The sequence below is a fragment of the Telmatherina bonti genome, assembly GCF_933228915.1.
Source record: "Telmatherina bonti genome assembly, chromosome: 19".
Taxonomy (NCBI): domain Eukaryota; kingdom Metazoa; phylum Chordata; class Actinopteri; order Atheriniformes; family Telmatherinidae; genus Telmatherina; species Telmatherina bonti.
In genome coordinates, this window is record NC_136617.1 from 32,344,631 (window position 1) to 32,356,771 (window position 12,141).

General features: G+C 43.8%; 1 protein-coding gene across 1 annotated transcript in view; it reads left to right on the plus strand.

Moving 5' to 3' along the window:
- LOC306770217 (septin-7-like) overlaps nucleotides 1–7,970 on the plus strand; it is a 34,826-nt gene extending 26,856 nt beyond the window's left edge. The window contains exons 8-12 of the mRNA XM_079259054.1: nucleotides 1,925–1,976; nucleotides 4,029–4,154; nucleotides 5,867–6,002; nucleotides 6,085–6,230; nucleotides 7,088–7,970. Coding sequence (XP_079115180.1) covers nucleotides 1,925–1,976; nucleotides 4,029–4,154; nucleotides 5,867–6,002; nucleotides 6,085–6,230; nucleotides 7,088–7,124 — 497 coding nt within the window. The 3' untranslated portion in view covers nucleotides 7,125–7,970. The remainder of the gene's footprint in view (nucleotides 1–1,924; nucleotides 1,977–4,028; nucleotides 4,155–5,866; nucleotides 6,003–6,084; nucleotides 6,231–7,087) is intronic.
- Nucleotides 7,971–12,141: the final 4,171 nt, after the last annotated feature.

The window sequence follows — 12,141 nt, forward strand, 5'->3', positions numbered from 1 at the left end:
CATCTTTCCCTGACAGGAAGTAACCACGGCAACTGAACAAGGCTGAGAAGAAACTTGTGTTTTGAAAATGCAAGTTTTTCTCCTGAGCGGAGGATGTGAGAGTCGCTGACACAGGAAGTCGCTGTCACATTGTGGTGAGACACATCGAACGTGAGAATACGCGCTGTCTCCACCGGAGCTTTTTACCCCAGCAGGCAGTAAATGCAACATTCCTCTCCATAAAGATTCTGGAGACAGAAATAAAAACACAACGGCTTCAGTGCTTCAGCAGTTTAGTGTCCCGTAGGCGTGCTTCTACAAAATGGTTTCCCATCAGGGTTGCTCCGCCGCTGGGAGTCGAGTTTTGAAATACCAAAAATGTTTTTGGCATCATGTCAGCATAAATATGGAGGACGGGCGGGGAGGAGAGAAAGAAGGCAAGGTCCCTGTGAAGCTATGCGAGTCACTCCACCACAGAGAAACCTCAGCGGACTGCGGTGAGCTGCACGAGGACGAACCGCAGCACCTGGCGCCACCTGGTGGCAGCATGCGCTGCTGCAGCCGTCTACTCTTTTTTTTTTTTTTTTTTTTTTTTTTTTTTTTGTCCAGCATTTAAGCAGCAGAATGATGGTCTGGATGCTGTGTTCTGCTGAGCAAATTGAATTTTCCAAGGGGAGCATTACTAGTATGATGATCACCTTGATTTTCTAGATTTTTATTTTATTTCTTTATTTATTTTTTGTACATTTTGTACATTTTTGAGTTTCTACTGCTGGACCAGACCAGAGAGGATAGGAGCAACGGAAAGACAAAGGGAAAAAGAAAGAAAACACCTCGTAGAAAGAGAGGAAAAGACAGAGATAGAAAGAGAAAGAAAGAAAAAAACAGACATCTGCATAAACGTACGCATATACACCCGTACACATTTGCCTATATAGACACATGTACCTACATATATCACACACAGAGACACAAACAGGCCAATCTTACATTCATATTCCCCCTACGGAGGACTAAACTATCAAGTGTCAGGAGCAGCATAAACTATCAGGTTAAATATTAATGGGAGACAAAGAAAACAAGCTGCTGTTAGTGAATAATCCTGCAGACGACTCAGTGACTGTGTCACATGCAGAACATGCAGAGTGGAACGTGTTCAGAGAAGAGTGATCATGCCAATGTGACCCCGCCCACACAAAGGCCAGAAGCAGGCCAGGAGGACCCCGAGACCCAGGTGACCGGCAGCCACCCCCAAGCACAGGATCCAACCACGCTGGAGCTGGCTATGGACCCACCCGGGAGGCGGCGGAGGGGAGCCCCAGCCAGAGTCCCCTGCGATCAGGGGGAACAGGCCCCGGCGGGCCCAGACCGGCAGGAACCAGCCGTCCAATCTGAAACGTGGTGCATGGAGAGGATGATGTGTTGCAATTTTATTTATAATGCACTGTAAAAACAACAACATTGACCAAAGTGCCACATTTTTAAAACTAAAAACAGAAGAAATAAAAGAGAATTAAAATGTAAAATACTCCAACTAAACGTAAAAATCAAAAAGCAACCAAATTGTTTTAATGTGGTTACAGGACTTTTCCAGTTTCATGTTGACCTCTCAAAGCACTTTTATATCATGGTTCACATTCACCCACTCACACACACACACACACACACAATCTTCTGCAACACAAACAGTTTTATGTATAAATATAATTTCCTGTCTTTAACTCTTATTTTACCTCCAAACAAACTGTAGAAACTGTCAGCCGACTCCTCTCCTCAGGTGGAAACATAATCGTGCTATAAAACTGTTATGTGTGTGTTCAAACTGCATTTTCTGTTTGTTTGTTGTCCTGTGGAAGCACACACACTTGTTGCTGCATTAAGCATGATTATCTGACATACATGATGAGTTCCAGCTCATCTGTTGTTTCTTTGTCTCTCCTTACAGTGGAAAACGGGGATCACTGCGATTTTACGATCCTCCGCAACATGTTAATCAGGTGAGCAAAGATCTGACCGTGTTTAGTTCAGGGTTTTAACCCTGCTGGGGGGTTAAAAATATACCAACAGGCTCATCAAACCCTTTCCCATAGCTTGTAGTGTGTTTACCTTCTTTTGTCTGAATTTACTGAAATGGATTCAGAATCAGTGAAATATGAGGAACTCCCAGCTGACGGGCCGGTAACCATGGTGACATGAAGGGATGGACAACCTGCTAGCTGGTTGGAGCATAAGGACTCTGATGGAGCAGCTTCCCAAAGAGTTTTCAGTTTGAGATGGTCCATGTGAGACGTTAGTCTGCCTGTGTGTGTGTACGTGTGTTAGGTCTGGGCGATTAATCGGATTTTAATCTCAGTACGATCTGGGTTTTCAACGATGATAAAAATAAAAGGGTGTGATTATTTTTCTCTCTGCAGTTTCCTCTCCTGCTGTCTTCAGCTGCTAATCGAGCGTCTCTGGCGTTGCAGCGCTGTGCTGTAAACTCCTCCCACAGCCGCTTTGCTTTCATTCAGACACTGTTGCCAACTTGGAGACTTTCTCGCTAAATCTGGAGACTTTTATTGTTAAAAGCGACAAATCTAGCAGCTTTTACTGGAGTTATTAGAGACTTTTCTGGTGTTTTGGCGACTGACTTGAAGGCACATATTGTTCTGCAGTTACTGTAAGGAAGGAGCAGCGGGAGCCTCTCCCGTCCTAAAGCACTCCCAGGCGGCCAGTCTCAGTCGGCTCCGGCTGCAGGTCAATGTAGAATAACTGCAGTAGGTTGTGGAAGTTCACCTAAACATAGTTTATACCATTGTCAGTGACAACTGGCTGCATTATTTTCCTATACATAGTTCGGCGAGTTAAACACTATAATATCCCTCCGTTACGGGGCGTTACCATAGCAACCCGTTAACCAGCTGGTTCAGATCAGCCGTCTTTTAACAGGTGAACGAGAGAAACACGCTGCAGCCTGACAGCGGTGGTTTGGTATAAAACGTACATCCAGGCCAACATAAAATAGTTCCTATATAAGCGGTAAAAGCGGATTAAACAACTTGGAACCGTCCATTAGACGGTTATAATGCACGACACGGAGTCTAGAACACCACGACGCGCAGCGTTGTTTATAAATACTGGGTAAATGTGTGAAATAATCAAGATCTCAATTTCAGTCAAAATAATCGTGATTAGAATTTTTGTCATCAGCGAGCAGCCCTAGTGTGTGTGTGTGCATCTTTACAGAAAATGAGTGTGTATCCTCGATACTCTTCTCTGTTGCACTCAGTCACCAGACTTTGCTGTCTGCTACTTTGGGTTTTAACTCCTTTATGAGGCCTTTCATTCTTCCTCCCGTCTGAAACACCGGAAACAACTCAACTCCAGTGAGGTGTGATCCTGGTCTCTACGTGAAGCTGAGACGGGCAGTTACTACGGAAACATCACAGTTTCTGTCCCGAGGTGACGACACAGACCAGCAGAGTCTCTCATGACGCCTGGTTTCTGGAGAAATGATCCAAAGCTCTAAGCAGACACTGATGTTCTCTGTTTGGGGTCTGATCTGTGCTCGGTGTGGAAGCTGATGATGGAAGAGTCTTTTAGCCGAGTTTCACATCATGTTGCTACGCTACATGTCAGCATTACTGCTTCCTGCTAACATCTGGATCATGGTATCTCATGTTGCCTCCTGTACAGCAGGCTCTAAATGATGCCAAGCATCTAGTCAGACTCTGTTAAACCAGGGTTTTGTACATATGATGATTAATTCCTCCTGAATATTTTACTGTCTGACCGACTGCAGACCTCAGAGAAGGCTGGATGCAGAACCGCCGTATGAAGGGATGAAATGTCTGAATTAAATGTGGTTTCTTGCAGAAAGAGTAGATTTCCACCCTTCTGTTCTGATCTTAGTCTGCTGACAGTTTCCTGCCCTGCAGAGGTCATCGGTCCACCGCAGAGCAGACACAGCAGTCCGTCCTACATCATGAGGAGAAAGGCTCCCGTCTCCTGCATCATAAATGCTTTTAATGGTTTTTAAGCTCCTGTTTTCTCTCCGTTTCTGCCTTCAGGACCCACATGCAGGACCTGAAAGACGTCACAAACAACGTGCACTACGAGAACTTCCGCAGCCGGAAGCTGGCCGCCGTCACCTACAACGGCGTGGACAACAACAAGAGCAAGGGACAGCTCACCAAGTGAGTTTCTCAGACTCTGCTGCTGGTCGTGTGAGCGCGCTCAGAGCAGCTCGCCCCACATTCAGCCCTGCAGGAATCTGCAGCTTTAAAACCAGTCCAGGTCCCAACAAGCCAGCACTAACCTTCCACTAACTAGCCAGCAGTTATCGGTGGTATCTAACCAGACAGCACTAACCTGTAATCCACCATCTGTAACCACCAGCACACCGTCACCAGCTCATGCACAGTCGATGCTAAGTGTTTCTGCATCTGTTTGTTTGTAGACCTGACACGACTGACGGCATGTAAGTGTTACCTCACTACTTCATTAACATCTGCTCCTCTCTCTTCACTTCCCTGCTCGCAGTTTTAACCCACCTGCTTCATAAAAGTGTTGCATTTAGAAGTGAAGTCACACCGGAGCTGAGAATATTAAACTGATATTTTGCTGCTTGATGAACTCCGGCGGTCTGAGCGTTCGTAGCGATTCCCGGACAAACAGCCACGTAGAAAAGAAAGCACACCGTACTAAAGCCCAAAGGTTTGTCAACATAAAACCAGTAAAAAATGCAACCATGAGAAGTTTTATTTACTGAGGAAAACCCAAACCAGGCTGCAGAAGCAGCGTGGAGAGAAACGCGCTGCAGCCTGACAGCGGTTGTTTGGCATAAAACGTACATCCAGGCCAACGTAAAATAGTTCCTATATAAGCGGTAAAAGCAGATTAAACAACTCGGAACCGTGCATTAGACGGTTATAATGCACGACACAGAGTCTAGAACACCACGACACGCAGCGTTGTTTAGAAATACTGGATAACTGTTAAATAATTGGGATCTCAATTTCAGTCAAAATAATCGTGATTAGAATTTTTTATTTCCAGCGCTGCTGCTTTGATCTGCGTATCATGTGACAGAAAGCTAAGCTCCGTTAAAACGGACCAAATTACGCGACGACAGGATGCTGACAAAAGCCTCCGTCATCCAGCAGAAACGTCTAGATGTAGATCCTGTTAATCCGTTTCTCTGACTAGTTCATGGCCTTGAGAATCATCTTTCTCTCCGTAAAACCCTGAATTCTTTACAAACCACCTTAAAACCCTCCTCAGACTGAGTGTTGGACTCACCGCCGGCTTCGTGCCAACACACCTGAAACTGATGAGGCTGCTGTTGAGCCGCCGCCTTCCCCTGCGAGCAGTAAAGATGGCTGCCGTTCTTCACTCTGCTTCCACACTGTGCTTTAGTTTTTATCTGGTCTCTCGCTGCTCGGCAACCTGTTCCCCTTCTCTGCACATCTTTTCATAAAAACTCCTTTATTTAGCCGACGGTTCGATGCTGCACAACAGCAGCTCGCTGCCTGGAAACGGTTTGATGTGAAGCAGAAGCTTCAGACTGGGTGGATTTGCTCCGTCTCGGCCGAAACGAACTCGTTTTGTTTCGATATCTTTAGCTTTAAAATGCTGCAGAATCGTCACCAGTTCAGACAAGTTTTACATTTTCTGTTCTCCATTCCAGTAAAAGCGTTTTCCTGCTGGATGTCTGGGTCGGGATTGTTTCCTTTTCCCTCTCAGCTCGCCTGCTTCTTGCTTCCCAGCCTCTCCAGAAGCGTGCAAACCCAGCTTTTCCTGCTTCCCTGAACTTTCCCTTCTGGCACGCTGCTGGGACGTCGCTAATGTCGCCAACCGTCCAAACGCCGCCGCTCGCAGCATGTATAACCCCGCTTTGTGTCTCCAGGAGTCCTCTGGCACAGATGGAGGAGGAGCGACGGGAACACGTGACCAAGATGAAGAAGATGGAGCAGGAAATGGAGCAGGTGTTTGAGATGAAGGTGAAGGAGAAGCTCCAGAAGCTCAAGGACTCCGAGGCCGAGGTACGTGGACGACTGGGTTTTATTCCACGCTGTGTTCCTCCCAACCTCATCCGCTCACGTTGAACCGGATTCCTCTCTGCAGCTTCAGAGGCGTCACGAGCAAATGAAGAAAAACCTGGAGGCTCAGCACAAGGAGCTGGAGGAGAAGCGCCGTCAGCACGAGGAGGAGAAGGCCATCTGGGAAAACCAGCAGAAGATGTACGAGCAGCAGAAGCTCGACGCCTCCAGGTAAACGCCTCGGCGTGGTCAGGAAGAGATCGACCAGATGTGGTCTTCAAACCTCGTTTTATTTCTGTGTTTTCTTTATGTTTCTGACGCTTCGCTGCGTGTTTTTATTCATCTAATCTAGTTTAGTTTCATCCTCACACAAAACGTAAACAGATAGAAATGAAGCTCATCTGAGAATGGAAGCCGACGTGTTTGAGGCGATGCGAAGGAATCATGTTTACAAGTGTTTTTATTTATTTCAGGCCTTTATTTGTTTTCTAATTAACTTTTTATTGCCATTTTACAGCGTTACATAACCAAATTTCAACACATACATGAACATACATGAGTTGTAAACTCAAAATCACCCTAAGAAAGACAGGAGAAAAATAAATTAATAATAATAAAAATAAATAAATAAAAAAAAATTTTTAAAAAAGCAAAAGATTCAGCATCATTAGTTACCGTCTTATTGGCAGGAGGATCTAACAGTGTGCTGATATTCTCATTCCCTGTTCTAGGATTCAGGAAGGGACCCCACACTTCCACTTAATGTCTTCTCTCTGTTGTGCAGCCTAGAAATCAATTGTTCATAGCTGTCCATGTTGGTCATTTCTCTCATCCATTTCCAGTGTCTAAGAGCTTTTCTGCGAGGCCTTTATTTGTTTTTACAGCCGGACATGAAGTGTGGAAGAAGTTTGAGCTGATAGATGAAACTTATACCAGTAAACACCATTTCTGCTGAAACTAAACGTACCGAAAGTTTCTCTGTGTTTGTATGAAAACAGCTTTATAAATAAAGTCGGACCGATGTGCTCGGCGTTACCCTGGCAACCAGTTGGCCTCCTCTGACGTGGCGTCTCCTCTGCTTTATTTAGGACTCTGGAAAAGAACAAGAAGAAGAAGATCTTCTAGTAACTCTGGAGGACAGCGGCCATCTTTCAGCGTGTTTCTATCTGCTAACCTGCCAGAACGTCTGTCAGTCGCCTACGCCCGCCATTTGACCGTATTACTGTGTGAAAGCTGGTGGGGGGGGGTTCACCGCTCACAGAACCATCCTGTTCATGAATAAACACAGCTGGACTTCAGAGTCCGGCTGCTGTTGATGCTCCATCTTCTGTATCTTCCTCCATTAAAGCCAAAGAGGTCGGCGTGACGCTGAAGCTCAACTCCGGCACCGTCTCCTCCTCCTCCCAGTGGAACCAGTCTCCCAGGGAGCTGCACTGGTTCTCCCCAGTCCTTTCTCATATTTTCTTACTCTCCATTATTTTTTATTGGCCTTGGTATATATGTTGTTTTCCATCTCTGGAGTATTATCGGCTTTGTTTTTTCCTGCTCCTGGAAGCGTAATCCTGACTTCGCTCATGCTGAGTGAAAAGAACTGATTATAGGATGATGTGTAATTTTATTTGACCTTTTTGTGTAAAAACCGTTAGAACTGAGCAGTAAGCAGGCGGTCGTGTGTCAGTGGTGGACGGGGAAGCTGGACCCGACTCGCTGTGGTTGTACTGCAGCTCTTTGTTTCATAACGTCTTGTTTTTATTGTGCAAAGTCACATAATAAAGTTGTGATGGGAAAAACAAGTGACTGGTGTTCCTGTGCCGCCTGGTTTCCTGGTCGTTTGGATCCGCCTGCAGAGAAGGAGAAGAGAGTCCGGTTCAGCAAACGGCTCCAAACAAGACCGGTTCAGTTTGTTATGGATGCAGCGCGGCTCTCCTGCTCCTCCAACAAAGCCTTCGTCTTTAAGATGCTTCTTCATTTTACAGGAAAATAAACAGAGAACACTGAGAGCTGTCCATGTCCAGTCCTAAAGATCCACCAGCCTGCAACTTTTTGATGTGTCCCTCCTCCAACACAGCTGGATCTAATGACTGCGTCGTTACCAGGCTTCTGCAGAGCTGGATGACGCGACATTTGATTCAGCTCCGTTGGAGAAGGGTTGCATCTAAAGGTTGCAACAAGGGATGTTAGATCTTGAGGACAGGATTTCAAGTGTTCCTGGTTTAGAGCAAAGAACTAATCCGCCCAACATTCCTTTACTCTTTATGTGTAAAGTATTATTTTTCTGTAGGACTCTGTGTGCTGTTATTATGCTTGCATCCACACGAGAAAACCTATAAATAAGTTTGACATTTATAAAAAGATCAACCAGACCTATAAAGTTTGGGTTTGTGAAGTGTGGCCAGCAGGGGGCAGTACAGCACTGCAGTAACCAGGTTGGATCATCAGTCATCCTTATCAGCCTTAGTCTGGCTGTTTTTTTGACCTGCTGGACTTAAAAGCTGAGTGTTTCTGACCAAACGGACTCGCCAACGTCTTCCTCTGTCCCAGACTTTGACCTGTAAAACAGCTGACTATTAAAAGTTAGTGGTTGGTTTGTAGGGCTGTGATGATGTGCTTTTGTCCCGATTCGATTTAAATTGTGATTCTCACAATTCTTCGATATTGCTGGTTTTTGTAGATAAAAAATAAATTTTTAAAAATGAACAAAACATTATTTTTGCTCATTTTTTCTTGATTTCAATGAGGAAAAAACACAATAAGCCAGACCATCATTCTGCTGCTATAATGCCAAAGAAGACAAGTAAAAAGATCAATAATAACAAAAATGGCAACAATTTTATAATGGATTTTTTTTTTTTTTTTTTAATTTTCTTTTTTTTTTGTCTTTTTTTTTTTTAAACAAAAAAATTTTGAAGCCAAAAATCCTGATATTTGATTTTTTTTTTTTTTTTTTCCTTCTCGATTTTCCCACCCCTATTGGTTTGTCTGGTCTCTCAGGGACTGCTGTGTGCTCCTAACTAGGCGTCATCAGGGAAGCTGTGAGTTTATTCTGCTTTCAGTCAGAGATACCTTCTGAAGGATAAAGGAGCCCACGAGGCGCTTCCCTTGTTCCTGGAGTTTACGGAAAAACTTTAAGAGATGCTTTAAATTATTTTAAAGATTTTCTGAAGAGTTTTTTTGGCAGATTTTACTCTTTGGTTGGTTTGTTGTTGGAATTCTGGGCTCTTTTAGGTGGTTCTGAGAATCTTTTCTGGATCCACCTTGGAGGAAGAACTTGAAGCTCTGAAAGTTGTGGGCTCCTAAACTGCAGGGTTTAGATTAGGGACGCACCGATCCCCTTTTTGGGAGTTCTGATCCGATACTGATATCTGAAATTTGAATATCTGCAGATACCAGATCTGTTTATGTGAACATTATTGTGACTATGGTTATTATTGCTGTTATAACTGTGTCAGATTTCATTAGGTTGTAATAAATGACCCATCCTTTCTGAAGTTACCTCACCAATACAAATATAATAACATTACAGATCTAACAATTTCAACAAGTTTTATTTTGATTTGGCACATTTTACCTAAATACAGCTATAAATGTGTGGTTTGGAAACAAAGATCTGGTTTTTAGTGTAACAAAAAAATGTCACATTTTAACATTCGAGGCATTTATTTCTTATAAAACACGTCCGAAGCATGTCATCACACACATCTGCACTGACTTGACTCGTGTGGTATCGGTTGTGGTATCGCTATACTTTTATTATTACCAAGTACGAGTACACACACTTGGTATTGAGCCGATACTGAAATCGGTTTTGGTTTAGATGCTTCCCTGCTCCAAAGCACTGATTGAAATTAAATGCACCAGTCCATGTTGGTTGTTGTATTGCAAAACGACCCATTTTAATCAGCTGTGTTGGAGCAGGGAAACAATGAAAACCTGCAGGAGAGTGACCTTTGGGAACCAGAGGAGCCTTGCAGGATTGCATGGGGTTCCTCAGGTTAGTGGTGGTGTGTGAAGGTGAGGACTTTGCTCATCGGTGATTCCAGGGATCCTGATACGTTTCTGGAAGTCCGTGTCGTTTGTTTCGGGTATCTTGAAGGCGTTGGGTGATCGGTTGGGGCCAGTCTTCTGGCAGCCCAACAGGATTTCCTGACCAAGATATTCCGGGAATGCTTCATAAACTTTCAGCTGATATTATTTTCGTAATAGACTCGTTAGTATCTAACCAGATTTTAAGGTACCCAACCAGAAGGCCACGGCATGACACCAAACCACGGGTGTCCGGCTCTGGTCCTCAAGGGTCACAAACCTGCAGGTTTTCTTTGTATCCCTGCTCCAACACACCTGACTCAAACAAATCATTTGCTGTGCAGAACTTCACTGGCTCTTGGATCCAACTAATGTGAGTCAGGTGTGTTGGAAAAGTGATACATTGAACACCTGTAGGACAGCGGCCTTCCAGGACAGACTATGGACACTCTGACTCTAAACCATAAATGCAGTAAATAATCTTCATCCGGATCTTCCAGACAGCGACGGGTGTTCAGTTCTTCCCTGTGAGGGTACACGTAGACCTCTCTGTGTGGGATCCATTCTGTTAAAGCCTGTTTTACATGAATGGTGTTGCTAAGATACAGATTTCAAAATTTGCCAATCAAATTGTTGCATTTAAATGAGAACAAAGTCCTGCAGATGAGGTCCATTACAAACCAGTCCAGTTGTTTCTATGTTAGATTTAAAATGAGGCATGTGTCTTTCCCTCACTTGTTTGAACAAAACAGAGACCTTTTGGACTCAAAGCGTCTGTGTGCAGAACACACACACACACATATGAGTGCTGTACTTCAGTATCGCACTACAAGTCTGATTTGGGCTCTCTTCCCATTGATTGGCCAGCCTTCCATCAGGTCAACCAGGAAACACAAAGACAGCCAATAACAGCCTTGTATACATAATCCTGGGTCATCACACCACCCAGGAAGCCAAAACACACATCTAACTTGAAATTTGGCCACAATTGTACAAAACTGTTCATGTGAAGCCAAAGTCCTGCAGTGCTGGTGATACACTGGAGGCCAGACCATCTGCTTCCAGGCTGGATGTGTTCTGTGTTCAGAGATGATGTTCTGCATATCTTGGCTGGAACCAGTGCTTACTGGACTTCTTTCTATCAACCAGTCTGTCCATTCTCCTCTGACATCAACCAGACATTCTGGTCCAGACAACCTGCTGCTGCCGGATGTTTTCTCTTCTTCAGACCTTCTCTGGAAATCCTGGAGATGGTTGAGGGTGAAAATCCCAGTAAATACTCAGACCAACAACATTCAAAGTCACCTAAATCTTGTTTCTTCCTCATCCTGACGGTCAGATTGAACGTCAGCAAGTCGTCTTCACCATGTTTACTTGACTAAATGTGTTTTGTTTTTTTGGAGGGGGGGGCTTGCATTCTGTGTCTGTGTGTCTGAAAGTTCAATTTTATTTTATTTTTTATTTTATTAACAATTTGTTTTATATTAACATGCATTAAGTCAGAATTAAACAAAGGAACCGTGCATTACACAGTTTTATTGCACAACATTGTGGCGTTCTAGACTCTGCATCGTGCATTAACACCGTCTAATGCACAGATCCTTGTTTTTTATCCACTTTTCCATGTTCCCACACAGTCAACATTTATAACAGATGTTTATTTCTTTTTTTTTTTTTTTTTACAAAACTTGCTAAATATCGTGAAGTATAAGAACTATTTTCTGTCAGTGTAGTTTTTATGATAAACAGCTGTTGTGAAGTCAAAGGCAGCTAATCTGAAACAGCTGATAAACGCGTTGCTATGGTGACGCCTGTTACGGAGTGATACTACAGGGATTTAACTTGCTGAACAACGTGTGCATATATATACAAAGTAATGCATCCAGTTGGCATTACAATGAACATGATACCACTGTGTGTAACTATATAAAGCACTTTGTGTTGCTTTTTGGCATGAAAAGCGATTTATAAATAAATAAACTAGAATTTATGTGTGGAGTTGCTGCCATATGACTGGCTGAGCAGATATTTGTGTTTAGAAGCAGGTGAATCTGTTAACTGTTAATATGTTAGAGCTGAAACATTCATTCATTCACTCATTATCCTAACCGCTTAGTCC